Source organism: Leptodactylus fuscus, chromosome 2, assembly GCF_031893055.1.
Source record: "Leptodactylus fuscus isolate aLepFus1 chromosome 2, aLepFus1.hap2, whole genome shotgun sequence".
NCBI classification, from domain to species: Eukaryota; Metazoa; Chordata; class Amphibia; order Anura; family Leptodactylidae; genus Leptodactylus; species Leptodactylus fuscus.
The window spans coordinates 138,512,646-138,535,958 of NC_134266.1; the positions used below are offsets into that span (position 1 = coordinate 138,512,646).

A 23,313-nucleotide genomic window follows, 5' to 3' on the forward strand; every position below is an offset into this window, starting at 1 on the left:
AGAGCGAGGTGCTTCAAAACAGATCCCATTGACTTCAATGGGTGCCGGTCTACGCATTGAAATCAATGGGTTATAAAGGTATTCAATGATAGGATCCCTTTAAGTGAATAGGATGTCCATTTTACAGACGGACCTCATGAACAGAAACCTGAACGCTAGTGTGAACTTAGCGTAACAGAAACTAATGCCAAATAATGTTATTTACTTCACTTGCTTGTGGTTCTAATGTATAAGTACACATACAATGTGTGTCTGTATATGTGTGTGTGTGTGTGTATATATATATATATATATATAATGTATGTATGTATGTGTAAAGGAGCTCTAAGATGTATTTGCACCAAAATTGTCAATTAATTCATAAAATTTCTACAACTATCATCCAGTGTTGAAACCAAATTGTTTGTCAAACACCATGACCAGTTTTTTTTGTTTGTTTTTTGGGTCCCAGCCTGTTGGAATCCCTTTTTCATGCAATTTCACACTAGTTACGCTATGACTTGTCTTGTGAGAAGTACATTTGGGGAGCGGTTCATGGCATATTGCTAAATAATAATATATAATGGTAGCTCTGTATAATAATATATTGTCGAGGGTGTGGTATTATCATTTCAAATCAAAAATTGGAGTTATGGCTTTTTGAATTGCTTAAGAAATTTTATGTGAGCAAGAATAGTAGGAGTTCTTCTGTAAACCAATGTAACAGGAATCCTTTAATACATGTTTAGTTTGTAGGAAGACTGTCGTTCAGGCCTGGTTCACATCTGTGTTCGGTATTCCATTTGGGAAGTCCGCTTGGGGACCCCCGAACGGAATATAATAATTTTTATTTATATAGCGCCAACATATTCCGCAGCGCTGTAGTACCGAATGTATTAAAGAGCGGTAAACAATTAAATACATGGACCTCATAGACTATAATGGTACTTTTCTCTCCGCATGAATGGTGTGGACACCGCGCGGAAAACACATGGATCCCATTATAGTCTATGGGGTCTGTGCGCTTTCTTTGCTCAGCACTCTTTAATGCGTTTGGTATTCCATTCGGGGGGTCCCCAAGTGGACTCCCCGAATGGAATACTGAATACAGATGTGAACCAGGCCTAAGTGTGGACTTATGTGCTAACACTATGGTTCAGCATAGCTAAGCAGACGTTCACAAAATGTTACACATTTTCATATCTTTAGACCATGCTGCCCCCTGCTGGTGTTAGCTGTGATAGAGAGAAGAGGATTTCAGAAGACACCACCAAATCAGAACAGGACATTTTATTGAATCAGATTTTCAGAAGGATCACTGGAGAGACCAGAAGCTATAATGTCTCATGAGACACAGAGTCCAGCTGGAGTCCTTATAGAGAGTCCATGTGTATGTATTCTTTGTACTCTTACAAATGTTCCATCTTGGCACGTGTAATACTAAATTACATGACTTTGAGATATACAGTGTCCACACACACGCACATATATATGTATATCAGGCTCATGTGATGGCATAATCCACTATTCTACCTGATGATGGATATTTGTGCATATTTGTGTTTTTGGTTGAAACTCTGATCCAGGCTTATAGATTGACAAGGCTTTGTAACCGACTGCCATATTGCGTATAATATGGAAAACTCTGGACACAGTGTGCTTGTAGGTATATATACAACTCTTCATACAGCGCTATTTCTAATAACGTGTGCCCAGCACTTGCACATCTTAGATATGTATCTCACTGTCACATGATGATACCGATTGATGGATCAGTTTTAGAATGTTATATTGACACTCAGAGTTGTATTGATACATATGACTCTAAAGGGCAACAAAGAATAACCTCAGAACTCTGTGCTGTAGGGAGAACTATAGAGTATCTGCAGTAGTTACAAGGCTGTGGACACCAATAACATAGTAGGGATTCTCTCTTATAGAACAGCGACAGTTACTGACGTTAAAAATATATATATTTATAGCCCTTTCGCATTCCACAGCAAGGGGCAATGCATGGGGATTGTATACATTGTAAAGCTATTTTACAGAAATATTTGCAGATGTCTTTACAAAACAGTAACAGACAGTAGACCTGTAGGGACATGGAGGACTCTAGTACTCTGCAGTAAAGTCATGAACACAGACCACAGTGAAGCTCTAGTACAGGCCCTTACAAGGATCATTGGTGTTCACAGCCTCACTACATGACATGTCACTCTATATGAGCAGAACTAATAAGTGATGTAGGGTCAAGGCATCCACTAGATCAGGAACAAAGCCCCTCTTCTCTCTCACACAGTGTTGTTGCATGGGTGGCTCACATGCAGTGGCTCATTGGAGAAGAGCTCTGATCTGTTTTGATGTGGTCTCATCATGGAGGTGACGGGTTGTATATCTAAGACAGAAGAAAATAGTTTGTTATTAAACATGCCCTATTTGTTGCCTCAATTCTAGGTCTTATTGTAAAATTCAGAACTTACCGCAGAGCATTCAGTAGACCTTCTGTGCTTGTTGATGGCTGATCTTTTAGCACTTTGATACAGCCTTTCATCTACAAGTAAGAAATATGAATATCCAGATATAACTGTTATATAAACAGCATAAAAGAATATGTGCCTTAAAGATATTGTTTATCCTTCACATTTTCTGAATTTTCTAGTATGGAAGCCTCATGGTGAATGCTTCAATCTTGCCTTTGCTGTGGAGCAACACAATGCCCCATCTGGTGGATACCAAGGACACTATATGCTCCTTTCATGGCATTCAGCAGGATAATGCTCATCAAGGCTTCCCAGGAATGTTCCAGCCAGACTGCAACACTGCCAGATGAGCATTTTGGGACCAATATGGGACCACTTGGGATGCTAGCATCAGTCACCTACAAGCGTGCAGGATATACTGGTCCAGCAGCAACATCTGTGCCAAAGTATACCATACAGAACCTGTATGTCTCCATGCCCAACTGCTCTAATATTGTAATAACTTACATATACAGTCCAGTCATATTAATGTGACCACCACCTACTTTTGAAGTCAAAGTTAAATAACCAATATATATATATATATATATATATATATATATATATATATATATATATATATACACACACAGTGCCTTCTACGTATCATTGTGGAAGGCACGATGGATCAACACAAATATGCATCTATCCTTGCGGACCATGTTCACCCCTACATGCGAATTGTTTTTCCTCAGGACGATGGCATCTACCAGCAGGACAATGTGATGTGTCATAAAGCTCGCAGCGTACGTGCGTGATTCAAGGAGCAACAGGATGAGTTTACCGTATTTCCTTGGCCAGCAAGTTCCCCGGACTTGAACCCAATAGAGAATCTGTGGGACCACCTCGATTGGGTTGTTCGTGCCAAGGATTCTCAACCGCATAACCTAGCGCAGCTGGCTACGGCACTGGAGTTGGCATGGCTCAACATTAGAGATGAGCAAGTACTGTTCGGATCGGCCGATCCGAACAGCACGCTCGCATAGAAATGAATGGACGTAGCCGGCAAGCGGGGGGTTAAGCGGCCGGCCGCCGTCAAAGTGGAAGTACCAGGTGCATCCATTCATTTCTATGGAGCGTGCTGTTCGGATCGGCTGATCCGAACAGTACTCGCTCATCTCTACTCAACATCCCAGTGAACATCATCACAACATCCCCTCTCTTCCTGCACGTCTCGCAGCAGTCCGCTCTGCAAAAAGTGGTTATTCTGTATTTTGACAGGTGGTTACGTTAATGTGACTGGATTGTGTATAACTAAGCTAGGAAAATCAGTGGTACCGCACACTGTAATTTTATTTGGTGCTAACAAAAAGGGTCCTTCGACCCATCAGTATCAATAGAAAGTAATTTTTGTTGCACACACCATTGGGATAGGTGAAATAAATAGTGTATTATTTATACAAAATTGTTAATGCCTTGACACTACTCCTGCCTGCTAGATACCCTAGCTCCCTTACACTAGACTGTACCCATCTCATATCACTTGCCTCAAGCCTCCAACTTAATACAGTAAAATAGATTTTTTCTGAGGAAGGTCTAAGGACCGAAACGTCAAGTATATTGCGGATCTAGTTTTCTGTCAACATTCTTTTGCACTGTCAATGGCGTTAACAATTTTGTATAAATAAAACACTATTTTTTTCACCTATCTCAATGGTGTGTGCAACAAAAATTACTTTCTATGGATTGTGTATAACATCATTAAGTTATTATGTTATGGCTAATTATTTGTAATAATTTCTATAATTTATTTCAGATCTATCCTTAAATGGTATATGTCGCCAGGTTTAAGCTCTATGAAGGAAGCATAAATAATGGTAAAATCCTTCCTGATTCTAAAGGTATATTGCATTCTTGGGAAATATGTATCAATTTCCATATAATCACAGGGTATTCGGTATAGCACATGCTGAGCAATGTGTGTGAGACTGGTGTTCTTGTATTAATGTGTAGTAGGTTCCCCCTCCCACCCACTGTTGATTGACAGATTTCTCTCTGTTACTGTGCATAAGGAGGAAGTTGTCAATCAGTCCACCACTCAGGAATACTAGTACTGAAGGCTGACACTGTGCTCTGAAAACTACTGTATTCTAGCAGGTAAGTACTACCCTGATAGAGTCAGGATGCCCGTCACTACTTTATACTGCCCTCAGATAGGGCAGCATTAAAGGGTTTTTCCAAGATTATGATATTGATTTATTATAAGGATAGATGATCAATATTAGATTGTTGGGGTCCAACACCCGGAACCCCCAACAATCACTTGTTTGCCAAGCAGAGCACTGTACATTGTATAGTGACTATGCTTGTGTTCTTACCCTTCACTTTATAAGAAGACAGACTCTCCGTCTTTTGGGTCCCCATGGGGACCTGAATGATGGAGAGCTGAACGCTAGTGTGAACCTAGCATAAAGTATACATTTATTAAAGGAAAAAAAAAAAAAAAACAACAGAAAAACACTTTAATGATAAGACCACTATCTCTAAACCCATGACCTACAGAACAGATAACAGTAAGAGTCAACTCCTTTCCGGTCTTCTGATGGTGATCAGTAAAACTGCGTACAGCATCTTCATACAGTTCACAAATAATAGGTTAGTAATGTGCAACCTGCCACCTCTGGGATGACTTAGTGCTAAGAAATCCCATTATCAATCACCTTTCTGACATTCCTCACATGCTCCAGTCATTTTATCCAATATATTCTCTTCTCATATATGCTTTTATATTGGTTACAGTGACAGCTAGTATAATGAGAACAACTGTTTTATAATATCAGTCATAAAATTCTCCAACATAAATGAATAATTTACACTGGTCCTGTCAACTTTCACAGAGAACAAAGACAGGGATGCAGATAAAAATAATTCTGAAAAGTTATATACACCATTATTGATAGTATTTATATATTTACTTTTATTAAGCTGACCAGGCAGTTTTCAGAATGTGACTGGTGTTCTAATATTTTACTCTGTGGAAAACCGATGGGATTGCTACGAATATATAGTGAAGGGAATATATTTGATCACTTGCTGATTTTATAAGTTTTCCCACTGACAAAGACATGAACAGTCTTTAAATTTAAGGGTAGGTTAATTTTAACAGTGAGATAGAATATCAAAAATAAAATCCAGAAAATCACATTCTATAAACTTTATAAATTTATTTGCATTTTGCATAGAGAAATAAGTATTTGATCCCTCTGCAAACAAGACGTAATACTTAGTAAAGAGTCAAAGAAGAATAGGAGCTGTCCCCGCAAAATGAAGTCTGGACAGGAAGACAGGTAAGTATGATGGGGTGGAAGGGTGGGTTCAGTTAGTTAGTTGGGAAGGGCTAGCAGTGGGTGGGATATCTAAGGAAACAGGGAGTTGTGAGGGAGGGAGGGAGGTAGTGTGAGTCAACCTACAAATACCATGATACAATGCATGAGATAAGAAAGCAGGAAATTACACCATGTAAACAAATGCAGAGGATGCCTGGAGCTCACCTCTTTTTTTTTTTTCTAAAAATTTTTTTTTTTTTGCCTGGAAATCCCCTTTAACTTATTTTAGCAATAGTACATCTTTCATGATAAATGTCAAGCTAAACTTGAGTTGTGCAAACCATATTAAATATGAACACAGTGAATGTGTAATTTATGTGAGAAAGTTTTCAGTTCATGCAGTGAACAAGACAACAGTACCAAATCTCATCCAGGCCATAGTCGAATACATAAGGCATGCAATATAATTTGTGATGGAACATGCCATATGAAATCAGGGATCCAAGCAAAGTTCCCATTCACATCCATGGGAAACCTCTTATGATTCAGTAAAATATGTAGTATTAAAAGGAGTATGTCATAAGAACCCAGCACATCAACCCCGATTAGGGTTCTACCATTGCTCCAAAGAGGCAAGCACAATGCCCTCTTTTGACTAGACTTTGACTAGAGACTCTAACTTATATATCTGGGACTGGGTTGATATGCTTGGTTCTGATGACAGACTCATTTTAATAAAGCTGTGTACATAAGGTTGCAATGTTTATGGTAGGTGCTGTCTGTCTTCAATTTTGTTACAAAAGGGAAGGGAATACAAGTTCATCATGTCTGCATTTTAAGCAGACCCCTAAATAAAGTTCATATACTTACATCAATTTTGGAGGTTTTTGCAAAAGCTCCAACAGGATGCACATGATCATACAGAATGATAACACCAACCATCACTCGCATACAGAAGAGAAGTGTTTCGGTACTCGTAAAACGGCTGCGGTACCCTCTGCATTGTAAAGAAACAAGTACATTTTTATAAAGGTGTGATATATCTTAATACAAATCTAAATCTCTACATGACTAAATACGTAGTAAACTTTTAAATATTCTTTAAATGCTATAAAGCATTATTACCGTATTTTTTGGACTATAAGACGCACTTTTTTTCCCCCAAAATTTGGGGGGAAAAGAAGGGTGCGTCTTATAGTCTGAATGTGGCGCCTGGCATCCGCTGTAATAGAGAGGCGGAAGCCGGCAAGGGATAGACGCCGGGGCCTGAGACATCGCTGCGCTCCTCTGCCCTGCATGAAGCCAGCAGCGGGAGGAGTGATGCTGCTATTCCGCTCCTCCGTCCCCCCGCCGCTGGCTTCAGGCAGGGCAGAGGAGCACAGCGATGTCGCAGGCCCCGGCACCTGTGCCAGCGTCTATCCCTTGCCGGCACCCGCCTCTCTAGTACAGCGGATGCCGGGTCAGTATCGGTGGCCCCTTCTCCCTCGGGGCCGGTCCCCACCGGCCCCGTACCTCTGAAGTTGCAGGCCGGCTCCTGCGCGGCGATATCGCAGGAGCCGACCTGTTCGGGTGACAGCCGGGAGCCTAATGAGGCTCCCTGGCCTGTCACGGCTATATTAGTATTGCGGCTGGTCTCTATGACCAGCCGTAATACTAATAAACAGAATGTCCCATAGACGGCAATACACTTGTATTGCCGTCTATGGGACTTGCAATCAAGTGACCGCAGGTTCAAGCCCCCGGGGGGGAATAAAATAGTAAAAAAAAAAAAAAAAAAAAAAAAGCTTTAAAAATATATAATAAAAATATGAAATAAATAAAAGTTCTAAATCACCTCCTGTTTTTTTTTCAATACAAGGTGATCTAAGAAATAGACATTCCCCAAAATGGTATAACTAAAAAGTACATCTGGCCCCGCAAAAAAAAACACTCTATGCATCCCCGTACAGCTGCAGGGTCACCTGTCAATGTGGCCTTGCAGCTGTTGCAAAACTACAACTCCCATATATTAAATATTTTACCAGTTTTTGCTTCAAATTTTTTTTTCCCTATTTTCCTCCTCTAAAACCTAGGTGCGTCTTATAGTCCAGTGCGTCTTATAGTTCAAAAAATACGGAGCATGAACAGATAAAATTCAATTAACCCCCAGCCCTTACACATTTAGTGACTGGGGGTGGATGGAGGTCAGAGCTAAGGCAAAGCTGTATACTAGGCTATATGTATAGGTATATATTTTATTTTTAGGACCGTTGATGGCATTGTGGGCAATGATATAAAATGTTATTTTCTAGAACTAAATGTACACAATGTAAACTGTCCTTATTTATTCAAGGATCTTGAAAATAGTGAAAAATTTAACCACAAGTATATTAAGAAGTTTCTGAAATTCTCATTATGCAATAATTAAGATTTTTTTAATCTAAAATACCCCTAGAAGGCTTATGACTGACAATTATATGACATTATATGACCAGTATGACTTCAGAATAAAACTTCATAATAATGATAATTTTGAACTGTTACACCGAAACATTATGCAGGGATTCTATATCCCAAACCTAGGCTGAATAGTCTAAAATATGTGAGACGTATTACAGCGGCGGATGCTGAATGATAAACTCTATGCATATTCAGATTGCATATGTAGTCTTAGTTTATCCCACCTATTAGTTGATTTTCTTTGCTCCAGAATTTTGCTCTGGTTGTGGCAAAATAGTCACATTTTATAGTAAGCCACAGCAATGTCTTGCTAAACCATGCCCGTGTCAAATGACACAAATGGCACAAAAAAAAAAAAAAAAAGTTTTAGTTGCAGATTTTGCTGCAGTTTTTATGCTAAAGCTAGGAGTGTGTTAACATGAAATGGAAACTATAAAGGAAGGATATGTATTGCTCCTTGTAGTAAATCTCCCCCATTGTCACTTTTGTTGTGTCAGGCGGGCACGGGGTGAGTGCGCAGAATATTTAGGCTTTATTATGCCTGTCTATTGGAGCAGTGGTTACGGATCATGTCTGAATACTTACGGAGTCTCCAGCATCACTCTGCACACACATGCCATTGTGCTCAGGCAATCTGTTGTGTCCTCAATTGGCAAAGACTTGTTCTACAGAGAATAACAAAAAGTATAAATGTCATTACTGTATATATCCAGGACATGAGGCCTATCAGCCTGTGTGTCAATTTCTATATCCACCACAATATGTTCTTCTGTTTGCAAACATGTCCTGCAGTTCCCCATCTACCACAGTTCAGTTTATAGTTGCTTTTGTACCCATCAAACTTACCTCAGAGACAAACTTAGTGGTTGCATTGCTCAAAGTTTTCAGCATAGGAGTGGCGTCTGCATAAAACAGGGACATGCGATTGGCCATCTCATTGTTAACATCACAGTCAGAGTCCACCTAAGAGACAAAGCAAACCTCCTTATATAATAAGAAGAACTTTCTTGACTTAAACTGATCATAAACCAAGTAGCCATTACCTGGAAATTATTCAATCGATTGCGACTCACAGTCCTTCTATAGTAGCTAAAGTCATTTTGTATTGCAGGATTTGTCATCTAAGGGAAAAATAATTATTCTTGATCAATTCCAATTTAAGAGATTAACTTTCATGAGAAAGCGGAATTTACTTTTTACTTGAAAGTGGCTCTCAACCACCAGCCAAGTTCGATGACACCCACAGTGAACAAAAGTTTGGGAACCTATGAGCTAGTATATTGCAACTTATTAGAAACAGGCTGCGAAACTACATAATATTAGTAAACCTAATTTTTCTATCATAGTAAAAAAAAAAATCTTAAGTTCAATTGGTTCCCTTATACCATACCTTAAGTTCATCAAAGCTAAGAGTGAAGTGCAGGATTTCAGCAAACTGTTTGGCCAGGGCCTGCTCCCTCTCCAGGTGCTGTGTCGGAGCATATGGGGGCGATGTAAGAGCTTCCAGGAGGCTGTGCAGGGCATTTTCTGTGAGAAAACATATTAGTGTCATATAGATACTTGTGAGGAACAGAGTAATGCCACATTAAATGTGTGATATTAATAGAATACTGGAGTACATATATGGGTTTATCCATAGCAATTATTTATTTATTTTTTTAATTGAGACTGTAATCTATTTTTTTCCTGTTTTAGATCAATAAGAGCAATGACCAACTTACCAAGTCGTAAAGAAAATTCATAGAATCGCTTTAGTTTAGCTACAAGAGGACAGACCGCTCTCCATGCTTCTTCTTGTAGGTGCACATCTGATGGGTTCTGGATGGCCTAGCACAGTTAAAATGACAAGACTAAGGTGTTGTCCATATAACTGCCTTATCGCCTATTCTAATGAATCAGGATGATATACTATAATAATGCTACTTCAGACTACATTCCAGCTCCTAGCTGTATTAATTAGACAATGTGATCATTATTATTATAATTATATAATGATATTATTAGATTACATTTGCATTGAAATCTTCTTTGGTCACTGTTTGTTGGTATTGGCAATGAATTGTGGGATTTACCTGGGTATTGTGAGGCATTGCTACTTGGTAGAAATGTATATTATTTTTGCAACATATAATGCTATCTGAACTGTAAAGTATTGTTATTTTAACAATTCTATCGATGTGTGATTCTACCAATGTATAAAACTGTTTTATTGGGTTAGGTCCGGTTTACATCTGCGTTTGCTAATCCATTTGGGGAGTCTGCTTGGGGATCCCCTGAACAGAATACCGAATGCATTAAAATGTGGTGAGCAATGAAAGCCCACGCACCCCATAGACTATAATAGAATCCATGTGTTTTCCATGCAGTGTCCGCACTAATCATTTGGAGAGGAAAGTAGTTCTTGAAGTATATTTGCTCATTTACTCTTTGCATGACTCGTGTGGACACCGCATGAAAACACACGGACCCCATTATAGTCTATGGGGTTTGTGTGCTTTCATTGCTCACCGCTTGTCAATGCGTTCAGTATTCTGTTTGGGGAGTGTGTGTCCCCAAGCGGACTACCCGAATGGAATACCGAACGCAGATGTGAACCAGGCGTTACTCTCATCTCAGCAAATCATAGCAGGGAAGGAAAGAAACGGCCACAAGTTCCAACAACCAGGTTGCAACGTATGGATACAGAAAACAAGATTCTGTTTCTGTAACTCCAATAGAAGTGAAGAAGCTACAGAAAGAGCCTAGCACATTTAGCGACACACTTTCTGTAACTGTGAACTATGGAGCAGAATACCTCAGTTGTGCTACTCTGTTTCAGTCGCTCCTATTCACCTCTATGGGAGGTACAGAGACAATGTGGAGCAGCAGCACTCAGCTGTACCTCTTAATGCCATCCTTATGGTTAACAGACAGTTATTCATGTCTCTGCCATGATATGCCAAGATGGGGATAGCCCTTTAAATACTGTACTATAAACAGCTTTTTATTAGGCACTGTATGACATGATTTTTTGCACACTGTATAAAGGTACACTATATAAAGGTGAGAGGTACAAAAAGGCAAAGCACTGAGAAGCATCCAATGTAACGCCAGCTTTGGTGCCATGTTTATAGATGTGCGTACCATGATGGAAATGGAAAATTAGCAAAGGAACTCTAAACTTAAATTAAATTAATATTTGGTGTGACCACCCTTTGGAGATTGGAGTCCTGGAAGTGATGACATGGCCCCCACAGAGCACTGATTTCAATATCATCAAGTCTGTCTCAGATAACATGAACAGAAAGAAGGATTTGAGCAAGCCTATATCCATAGAAGATCTGTGGTTAGTTTTCCAAGATGCTTGGAACAAACTATCTGCTGATTTCCTTCAGAAACTTGTACAAGTGTACATAGAAGAATTAATGTTATTTTAAAGACAAGGTGGTCACACCAAAACATTCTCACTCTGCATTTTTTCCACACATGCTTAAAACTTTTGCACATCTCTGTATGTCAGTTCATTAAAAGGCAGATATTGCCCTAATCATTTCCTGATGTATTGAAAGCATTCGCTCCATCTTTCAGAGTACAAGACGAAGACGCCAACAAGCCTTCCTGTCCTATTTATAATTATAACTTGAATAAATAGTAATTAGCAACAAACGCCATAATTAAATTATCGCTGACGGGCCATGTACAAAACACAAGGGTATTCTTAATGAAATATAATAAACACCACCTTAGCATTACTTCCAGCCCTTCACCCATATGGAAGAGGGTGATACTTATAGGAAGTCTCACCTGTCGTATTTCCTGCCCAGCTCCCCGATATGACTGCAGTTCAGCCAAGATACCCTGGGCCTCTTCCAGCACAGAGTTGACTTGATTCCACACTACAGTCTCTGCCTCCGTAGGCTGAGCATCTGCAGGCAGTAAACAGAGGAAATATTGCGCACTGTTAGAAATACAGAAAACTGCAGATAAGTAAGTAGATGTTTGAGGGTCAGGTTATATGTCAGTCAGACAGAGTTTGGTACAGAGATCAGTAAGGATTTTAGAACTTGTGAATATCTAACATAGAAAAATTACAATAAATGACCCTGGGAATGTGTGAGAAATAAGCAGATATCAATATATTATAACTCCAAACTATTGCTTATATACTTAAGCCATTTTTCATGTACTGCCTACAGGTCAGATTGAAACCCCTTAACCATTAACTAAAAATATCCCAAATTCTCCTACAATGACAGTAAAATGACATGAGCTACCTGTTAAAAAGGCACTGGAAAGCTATTGTGCCTAGGCAAGAGTAGGCTCAAACCATGCTCTTTGACTACACCTTACCTACTGCCCAGACATATGCGATTGTATGCCTATGCATTTGGATATGTCTGCCAGTACAAAAAAATTACAAATCAAGCGCAGTTTTAGCACACTTTTGGCTACTGAAGTCTATAGGCTTGTTATTTATATATGGGAGATGTTCCTGGTGTATATGTGTAGTGTACACAACATACTTATGCTACAATCACATCTTCTTTTCTATTCTTCTAGTCCTTTGGAAGACCAGAATAACTCGAAAATGCAAAGACAGACACTAACAGAGCCCAAGAAACTTCATTGACTATAATGGGGTCTGTCATGTGTCCCCTTTTTCAACTAAAATTGCTGGATGAAAAAGTCAGGCATGCAGCACTTTTTCGGCCGACAGTTTCTGATAGATCTGGACAGGACAGACGCGTGAATGTTGCCCAAGTGTGAACCTGCAGCTTATGGAAAATGTTATTTTAATATGTTTGCTATGCTAGTTTTTGAGAAATTTCCAATGACTTTAAATGTTATCATTTGTAGCTATAAATCTTATTTATTTTCCACAGAATAAACCTCATAACACATTTAACAATAAAAGTTTTTTTACAGAAATAATTGAAAACAATGCAACATTTTTAGTAAGTGACGTACAAGACCAACGTGTGACACTTCTTAGCTTCAGAGTGGCCATGACAAGACTTCCATGTTCTTCATGTAAAGTCCCATATACTTTGTGTATACAAATTATCATTCATATCAATACCTGCATTCTGTTGTTAGGATCCAATTACATGTGGACATTGCTTTAGATAGTAAATCAATGTCTGCCAAGGAACACTAAAGTAGGGGAGCTGCAGTAGAGATCATGTTTGTTACTAATAAACTTCTTTTTTATCTTTAATAAAGGACATCTTATATATTTTTCTTTTTATAATATTTTGCCTTCATATTACAGACCCCCTGGAGCCCCACCAATCCTCAGAATAAAAGATGAAGACTGTAACGCTACTTAAAGAGGTTGTCCAGGAAAAATTGGACAACCCCTTTAACTATTAAATCAGCCGGGGCAGTGAAAAATATTAAAAAAATGCATATTCACCAGTCCCCATTGCTTTTGAGGCCTCAGGAAAAGACCTGTGATGCTACAGGTAGTGACATCGCAGGCCCTACGCTGATTAGCCTCAGTGGTGACCGGCTCTCTGGAAGAGACCCATTTAGCAGAAGTACAGGAACGCACTAGGAGGAAACCTGAGCGTCGGGGACAGGGGAATATGCATTTTTTATTTTGGACCCTCGATGGTGAAACTAATGGCACTGATATCTCTACAAATGGGACAAGATATCTCTACATACCAGCAAAGTTCACAGTGTTCTGAATTCAGCACACTGTCAGTTACCCAGCAGTATAAGATAATCCTTTAATAGTCCCACCTTGGGGAAATTTCAGCGTGTTACAGCAGCATAGTAATACAGATACAGGATAATACAGAGTAATATGTTACAGACGTAGACACAGATAAGCTGAGAAGAGAAGATATACTAGGAGTCCATGGCAGCTAAGGAAAAACAGAAGAGAAAGAGGAAGACCTCATGGTCATCCTCATAATCATTAGTTCTCTGTGCGGAGAGCTCTTCGTTTGGTCTGATGTAGATTATACAGCCTGGTCGCGGTTGGAAGGAAGGACCTGCGATAGCGCTCCTTCTCACACTTGGGGTGAAGCAGACGGTCGCTTACAGTGCTGCCAAGTCCCATCAGGGTCCCATACATGGGGTGGGATTTGTTCCCCCGCATGGAGGTCACCACAGACAGTATCCTTCTGTCACCCACCACCTGTACTGGGTCCAAGGGGCTCCCCAGGACAGAGCTGGCCCTCCTGATCAGCCTGTCAAGTCTATTTCTGTCCCTGGTTGATATACTGCTTCCCCAGCAGGCCACACCGAAAAAGATGGCTGAGGCAACCACAGAGTTGAAGAAGGCCCTAAGAAGTGTCCCCCGGACTCCGAAGGCCCTCAGCCTCCTGAGCAGGTAGAGTCTGCTGTGGCCCTTTCTGTGCAGCGCCTCCAGGTGATCAGCCCAGTCTAGTTTATTATTGAGGAGCACGCCCAGGTACTTATAGGTCCTGACTATCTCAATACATGTTCCTTGGATCTCCACCGGGGTCGGAGCACCTCTCCGTTTACTAAAGTCCACCACCATCTCCTTGGTCTTCCCAGCATTAATCCTGAGCTGGTTCTGCTGGCACCATTCAACAAAATCCCGGTTTAAGTCTCTGTATTCCCTATCATCGCCATCAGTGATAAGGCCGACTATAGCAGAGTCATCGGAGTACTTCTGTAAGTAACAGCTGGATGAGTTGTGCCTGAAGTCAGCAGTGTACAGTGTGAAGAGGAATGGGGCAAGAACTGTACCTTGAGGTGCCCCCGTACTACAGATCACAGTGTCAGACACACAGTCCTGGGCTCTCACATACTGAGGGCGGTTTGTCAGGTAGTCTAGGATCCAGTTGGACAGGTGATGGTCCACACCACCAAGGTTCAGCTTCTCCCTCAGTAGCCCTGGCTGAATGGTGTTGAACGCACTGGAGAAATCAAAGAACATTATTCTCACAGTGTTCCCGGGTTTCTCCAGGTGAGAGAGAGCTCTGTGAAGAAGGTGGATGATGGCATCATCTACCCCAATGCCTGGCCGGTAGGCAAACTGGAGGGGGTCCAGAGCGGAGCTCACTAGGGGGCGTAGGTGTGTCAGGACCAGTCTCTCTAGGACCTTCATTAGGTGTGATGTCAGTGCTACAGGTCGGTAGTCATTGTAGCCCATCGGGTTGGGTTTCTTTGGGACTGGTACCACGCAAGATGTTTTCCACAGTTGAGGTACCACCCCCAGCTTCAGGCTCATATTGTACATGTGCGTTATAATACCACACAGCTGGTCACTGCACATTTTAAGAACTCTTGCGCTTATACCATCAGGTCCCCCCGCTTTGTTCGCTCTAATGTTCTTCATTTCCTTACACACCTGAGACTCCTGCAGGATCAGATAGTCAGATTGCAGTTGACCGCAGGTCGGTGGGGGTTGGGTCTTGGTGTGTGAGGGGAGGACGGTTGGCTGACATGCTGGTGGAGGGAGCATTTGCTTGGAGTCGAATCTATTGAAGAATAGATTAAGCTCGTTAAGCCACTTCCTGTCCCCTACTGTTCGGTGCCTTGTCTTTTCCTTGTGTCCTGAAATTGCCTTAAGGCTGTCCCACACCTCAGAGATTCTACCCTCCCCCATCTGTAGCTCCATCTTCCGTCTGTAGTTGGCTTTCCATTCCCTGATCAATTGTCTCAGCTGTTTCTGAACCGCCCCCAGGCCATCTCTGTCCCCAGACCTAAAAATTCTCTTTTTTTGCTTGAGGAGAGTTTTAATCTCAGAGTTAATCCATGGTTTGTTATTGGAGAAACACCTCACCTTCCTAGTTGGTACCGTGCTGTCCACACAGAAATTAATGTAGTCCGTTATGCAATGTGTGAGTCCCTCAATGTCCTCTGGAAATGAGTCTTGAAACACTTCCCATAAAGTTATATCAAAGCAGTCCCTTAGAGTCCCTTAGTATAGAACAGTATATAATACCGCCAATGTTAAGGGACGTGAAAGGTCCTCTTTAATAAAGACCCCGACAGATTCAGGGAACACCTAAATTATCAAGAAGTTCCAGCCTCTCAATAAATCAGGTGCGTGCCCAGAATGGGCCAGTCTGGCACTGGTGCAGATTTCCTGTGTAATTCATACCAGAAAACTGGCATGAGTTATAATAAATATACCGGCTGAGTCGTTCCTTTCCCAGCCCGCTCCATTCTCTGCCTATATTCACGGAAAGAGGAAAGTGAGGCAGAAAATTGGGAATGTGGCACACCTTTGGTGCATCAGAGTTCCTTGTGCCAAAGATGTGCCAAATTATAACATTTATGCCAGAAAACTTGTGTACAGCCTTTGATGAATTACCCCAGTATATTTTTGTTTTCCATGTTACTAAGGGTATGGAATTGTGAGATGGATCTGGTGAATTGTGGAAACATGAATGGTTATGATGTGGGCTAAAGCTGGCAATAGCCAAAACAATTACAGCTATTGTACAACAACAATGGCCTCCAAATGAAATCTACAAGTGCTAGCTTATCCTTCAAGATTGTTCTCGCTCATGCTAAGAAAATGTTGCAATACTAATAGTGAACAAATGCACAAGTGGGCAATGCTAAAAATTAATATAATGGGAAATATTACAAACTTTCCAGATGTTTGTGTTTATAGCCAGCTCTAGTGACATGAACTTATTGATTTAATGATAGTATGGGAATCAATCAACAAAAAAAAGAAAATGAAACAATAAAAAAAAATTATAATACTTATGAAACAACATTGCAGAGAATTTTCTGCTTTGCATCTTATCTTATGGAATCTGAAAATAACAATTTTATTGATTTTCAAGAAAAAACAACTGGTAACACCTGTACACTTGTATGAAGATATAATGGTAGGGCTTGGGGAAAATAGTATATTGGGGCAATATGCCAACACACATGAACAGTTTTGATCATTTTTAACTTGCACTACAGATTTATAGGGTGTCTTGGTAATAGATACAGCTCTACACCATCTTTGAGTTGCGGTAAATCTGTCTCTGAATGAGTCACTTTAATGTTAACTTTCCTGAACACTGAAAAGCTAGAGAATGTGCAATCCTGTCATCTAGATAATGGTAGATCGAGTATGCTTGTACAAAGTCAAGGTAATAAAGATGGCATCACAAATTATCAGGCAGTCTTATGTAACTTGCCTTTCTCTGGATTGAGGAGTTAGCTCTTTAAGGCTCCGTTCCCACAGAGTAACGCGCCGCTCATTCTAACACGTAAACACACGTGTCAGAGTGAGGCACTTCAAAACAGATCCCATTGACTTCAATGGGTGCCGGCTTATGCACGCTACACATTGAACTCAATGGGAAGTTGTTTGTTTTTTTTTACCTATTACCAATGTGATACGCACGTATACAGGGATTTTTTAACTGGATTCTGACACGGAGGCGACCTCAGAATCCGGTCCAAAAAACGGCTAGCTGCTACTGGATGCATTGGCATCTAGTTGCGGCATTCCGTTACGGATTAGGCCCAAATGAATGGGCCTAGTCGAGAGGTCGCGCCGTGGACGCTGCGGCGGATTCCGCCGCGGAATTCATGGCAAGGAAGGGCAGGTCGCTTCTTTTCTTTTTGAACAGCTCCCTTTGAAGTCAATGGGAGGTGTTTTTTGTACCGGATTCTAAGGCGGATTCCATGTCAAAATCCAGTCCAAAAATCCCTGTGTGAACCCAGCCTTAAAGAAAACTACAGGTATGTGACAGTAAAAAAAAAAACTCCACCCAACTTCAAGTGATTTTGCTGCTGCAACTTGCAGAAGGACACACTGTGGAATTTCTCTGATAGAAATTCTGCTGAGTATTCACCCCATGTTTCCCCAGCCTTAAGCTAAGGCTCCACATACCGAAATATAGCTAAAAAATACTCCGAAAAGAAGCAGCAAAAACACATTGCTTGCTTTCTCTAGAATTTTTCATAAAGTTTTGCAGCATTTTTCTCTGTATTTTTTCCCCTATTAAAAATATAGGAAACTGCGATTAGGCAGTTATAATGAATGTGCTGAGTTTTACAAGAATGCATAAATTTTTTAAAATGAAGATTTTTTTTGCAGCTCTTTTTTTCTACAATGTGTGGGTAAGATTAATGAAATCTCGTTCTCCTTGCTACTGCTATGAAATGGAGTGTTTCTTTTCTTTGCTGCGTTTCCTTAGACTTATCAGGTTTCCATCAAGGATTTCAGATTAAGCATACTGGAAAATATAATCTACCAATAACTACCTCTTCTGACTCTCTCATAAACATTAGATATTGTTCCATACACTTCATTTCATGAATATCCACCAATATGGCTCAAAGCGTTCCTTGTAATATGAGCTAGCGTAAATCTCGAAACTGATCAAAGCATAAAAGGTTACACTTGGTTGCAATGGAGAAGTCAGGTGTAGGTAAAATATGCAAAGGAACCAAAGGAAACTTTTTAGCATTACACTTTCAAGTTGTATATGTTGATCTATTCTGCAGAGATATAAGGAACTAAATAATAACCACATGAAAAAAACATAATTATGACATGCCATAAATGAGAATGTAGAGGAGGCCATTTGTAACACCTCTCTACTTCATTGCAACCCATGTTATCTTGTAACATGGGACAGTGTATAGAAATAAAGAAACCTTAAGTGAATTGTCACAATACAAATGCAGTGCTTCATGATGACATTAAATAAAACCAACAGAAAAATAAAATGAACACAAAATTAAAAAACATGGAAAAAATAAAATGATCTCACGTTCAAAGTCAAGGAAAAAAGTGGGACACTGTTCTAGGTCGTTATAAGACAAGACTTTTAGAAGGTTCCCCATCTGACACCTGGAAAAAAAAGACAAAAAGGAGGGTATGATGGAGGGGAAACAGTGCAATAAGCAGGGGAAAGTATGACCTTAAAGGTTTTTTTTTTCAGGATTTGGAAATAGAGAGCGTTTGTTTCAGTATAAAAGTGCTTAAAGGGGACCTTTTACCACTTTCACCAACTCGAGCTCTTTTCATCCTTTAATTGGTGTCATTCCAGTGATTCAGCATAGATGGATTTTTTTTCTATAACCCCCCCCCCCCCCCCCCCACACACACACACAATTCCCGAGCAATGAGCGCTGTAAGTTTTGGTGCCTGATATGCCTACTAGACTCTCTAATGTGAGTGGTGTCAGGCAGGAGCAGACAAAGGGGCATGAATCTGAGCTCTGAAACTATCCGTCTCTTATTGGAGCTTTCAGTCATGCCCCCTTTCTTGTACCTTTTTAACACCACCTACTTGACATTAGAGAGTGTAGTTGCAGTAACCAAAACTAACTGCATTGATTGCCCAGGAAAGGTGAGGGCTAAATAAAAAATTCCAGTTGCAGCAGAATTTGTGGAGTGGCACTTATTACAGAATGCTAAGGGCTCGAGATGATGAAAGTAGTGAAAGATCCCCCACTGATCACAAGAATTAGGGTCTTGTGTATCCCTGTTTGAATGGATCAACAGTAAAGCAAGGCATGCAAACTGCTGCTCCATACAGTGCTGTCTATTGTTTCTAAGGGGGCGTTCACACTACCGTCGGTGTCCGACATGTAGTGTCCGCTCCTAGTGTCCGCTCAAAATCTGTCACGGACACTAGGAGCGGACACTGGCTGTGTCCGTGACACCTGTCATTTATTTCAATGGGCATCGGGTGCGTTCTTTTGCACTTCGTGCCCGTCCTTTCCTGTCCGCAAGTGAACATGTCCGACTTCTCAAGCGGACAGAGGAACCCTGCATACAGGGTTTTTCTGTCCGCTTGAGAAGTCGGACATCTTCACTTGCGGACAGGAAAGGACGGGCACGGAGTGCAAAAGAACGCACCCGATGCCCATTGAAATAAATGACAGGTGTCACGGACACAGCCAGTGTCCGCGACAGATTTTGAGCGGACACTAGGAGCGGACACTACATGTCGGACACCGACGGTAGTGTGAACGCTCCCTTATTAGTATTTCCCTAGCTGTGTTTCTGGGAAAACCACTACAACACTATAATGTACAATGCATTGCATTTTTTTTTTATTTAAACAAAAGCTTCAACTGTCCAAACCCCAAAGAACATTATAGCTACAGATATTTATGGATTATCTTTATTAAAAACTCCTTAGGCTAGGGATACATTTTGTCAAACAACTAAAGATTGCAGTGTTATATTGCAACATCTTAATATATGTAAGTGCCAAACGTGGCATTGCAATGCATCTCATACATTTACATTAGATGCAATGTTGCAAGGCAGCACAACTGTCACTGCTAAAGTGGCCATGTAGCCCTAGGCTATGAGAAATCTCATCTCTTTCCTGCAGTCTGGATGTTTCTTTGCCTTTTTGAGTAACAAATCTAAAGTTAGTATATAACTAAATAACAGCACATATCTCTCTTCTGAGCTTAGGGTAGGGTTTGGAATGGCCTATCATAGTAACAAAGGAACCCTGTTGGGAACAGGCTCCAACATAATAATAACTCCAGTAGAAATCAAACCATCTGGGGCTCACTTTGGAGCCAGTTGCCACTAAGATCTATTTTTTGGGTTGATTCACTAATAACTTGTTAGCTCTTACTAATAATATGTCCTGTTATGAAACTTCAAAAAACCAAAGTTTGCGTAAAAATGGCACGGTGCTTATAAGTGGATGTTGGCCTATTACAATAGTTGTTTCTAGTTGACAGAGAACAATCCAATATTGCTTGATGTTATGCTGCAGCATATTACTTTAGGTCAAATGTAATACAACAGAGTCCAGGATTTTAGTTCACAGAAGACAGCCTAGACAGATACTTATATAGCAAACTATCAACTGTTAGGCATATTAGTATTTTACAGGTTTTTAGCCTCCTTAATGCATGAAGAAAGCTTGAAAACATATTGACAAAGTTTGCTAAAATGTACAAAGTGCATACAGTATTAAATAAATCATGAGCAGTTAGCGCTGGAGTCCTGGGCTCCAATCCCACCAAGGGATCTGCATGGAGTTTGTATGTTGTCCCTGTGTTTGCATTGCAGTAATAACAGTACGTCACACTTGGATTGTGCCAAAACAAGGATTTATGTTTTTATTTGTCAGTAGAGACAGAGTAAAACGTTTTTCGGTATCAGAAGATACCTTCATCAGACTCTTGGTAGTGGATGAAGATAGCATAGAGAAAAATGCTCTTGTATGTTCAATGTGGCAATTAGCTGATTCTCCGCGTATATGCCACCAAGGGTCCGCTATGGAAGCAAAAGGATGGTCAGTTTTAAGAAGACGCTGTGCCAGAGGAAATGCTGTCACGCTATGGAAAAGGGCGCGTTGCATTGGTTTCTTCCCATACACTAAAAATATACCGATAAGTAAATGGGCAGCCTGTACAAAGAATTGACTCTTGTAGGTGTTGGGGATGGGTGCTTGTATGGCAGCCACTAATTCCCCTACTCCACAATGCTCGCTGTGCTTTGAGTCTTTGCAAGAAAAGTACTTTACAAATGTTTGTTACTAACTTAGACCTGATGAAGCCAGTCTCTAGACCATAATTCTCATTTTAATTTTAGGATTATACAGCCGTTCTGATGAATTTTCAGTTAGTACACCACATTAGGGGCTCGAACAATGGACAAGTGAACCGCTAAAACAGCGGTGACATAAGGAGCCCGGCGGTCTCCGTTGACTATAATGGGGTCTGATGGGAATTCTTCATTTTAAGGCTCTAAGACCCCACATCAAAAAAAGTGCTGTGGGAAAAGCCGTGGCGGCAGCACATCGCAGTTGTTCTCGGAGCGCTTTGCACAGAAAGTTCTCAGAGGTTTCCGCTGCAGACCTTCTGCTTGATTATATCTACAGGGAAACCGCCAGCATTTCTGTGGATATAATCAATGGAATTTACGTATTTTACTGAAAAGTGGGCAAGGGGATTTGCTAGAATCTCATCCACTTTGCTGTGACTATAAAACGCCACGTTTTGAGGGTGTTTTTGCAACGTGGGGCCTCAGCCTTAAACTGAAACAGATAGAGGAAAAAGTCCTCCACGTAGGAGCTTTTTTTATCAATCCAGCAAGAAAGTCTGTTCATAATGATGATCCCAGCAGGTTTATGACTGTAAGAAAGGTCTACTGATGTTAAATGTTAAGAATTTCTTTTTATTGACAAATCTAAATCTAGAAGATTTCCAAGCTGCAAACCATGTGCTTAAGTCACACCAGCGGCCATAAATAAGCATGCTATAAACTGTAACATAGCGACACAGCTAAGGGGTCATTCACACTACCGCCGGTGTCTGACAGCTAGTGTCCGCTGCTAATGTCAGTTCAAAATCTTGTGCGGACATTAGCAGTGGACACTAGCTGCGTCCGTGACATTTTGCATTGGTTTAAATGGACATAGGGTGCGTTCTTTTACTGTCCACGTCTGTCCTTAACTGTCCGTTCCCAAACATGTCCGACTACATGTCGGGTTTTGCTGTCCGCTTGAAAAGTCGGACATCTTTGGGAACAGACAGCTAAGGATACCCACTGACAGTAAAAGAACGCATCCGGTGTCCATTTAAATGAATGCAAAATGTCACGGATATAGCTCGTGTCCGCTGCTAATGTCCGCACAAGATTTTGAATGGACATTAGCAGCGGACACTAGATGTCGGACACCGACAGTAGTGTGAAAGCTCCCTTAGAAGTACAAAATCATATGCAGAAGAGCAAATTACCAGGATCAATGTGTGACTGCTGAGTCTGATCCCCCACAAGTCACATAAACTATGGACTTTTCAGTTACTTAGTGGAGTGCCATTGTTCTTTTAGAGTATTATTTGACACAACACCGCTCTTGTAGACTTAGTGAAAAACTATACTAGACAATTAAATAGACATAGACTTAAAGAGATATTCTTATCTTAATCCTTCATGGCCGAGATGAGAATACCTATGTATCCAGCAACCTGCGGTGGTCAGGAGTTACAGACACAGCAGAAATATACGCTGTTTCTGTAACTCTCATAGAAGTAATATGGAGTTAAAAAAACAGCAGACTTGGATGTGTTATGCTGCCTCTGTATCCCCAATGTACTTCTAAGGGAGTTATGGAATCAGTGCAGAACAATTTGAATTTAGCTTGGTGGTCAGGATTTAGGTCAGTGTATTTCCATCTCATCCAGATGAACAGGGCTGAGCTG

At 40.7% G+C, this 23,313-nt stretch overlaps 1 protein-coding gene across 3 annotated transcripts in view; it reads right to left on the bottom strand.

The window, feature by feature from the left end:
- Positions 1 to 1,254: 1,254 nt before the first annotated feature.
- LOC142195205 (CYFIP-related Rac1 interactor A-like) overlaps positions 1,255 to 23,313 on the bottom strand; it is a 49,578-nt gene continuing 27,519 nt past the window's right edge. For 2 of the 3 annotated variants that reach the window (XM_075264796.1, XM_075264797.1), the window contains 9 exons: positions 11,987 to 12,108; positions 9,925 to 10,030; positions 9,594 to 9,730; positions 9,247 to 9,324; positions 9,050 to 9,166; positions 8,789 to 8,868; positions 6,635 to 6,761; positions 2,460 to 2,530; positions 1,255 to 2,374 (listed from right to left, as the gene is read on the bottom strand). In XM_075264796.1, the coding sequence (XP_075120897.1) occupies positions 2,311 to 2,374; positions 2,460 to 2,530; positions 6,635 to 6,761; positions 8,789 to 8,868; positions 9,050 to 9,166; positions 9,247 to 9,324; positions 9,594 to 9,730; positions 9,925 to 10,030; positions 11,987 to 12,108 (902 nt within the window). In that variant the 3' untranslated portion in view covers positions 1,255 to 2,310. Of the gene's footprint in view, positions 2,375 to 2,459; positions 2,531 to 6,634; positions 6,762 to 8,788; positions 8,869 to 9,049; positions 9,167 to 9,246; positions 9,325 to 9,593; positions 9,731 to 9,924; positions 10,031 to 11,986; positions 12,109 to 18,900; positions 18,981 to 23,313 lie in introns of all 3 variants that reach the window. The other variant, XM_075264795.1, reaches the window with a different exon arrangement.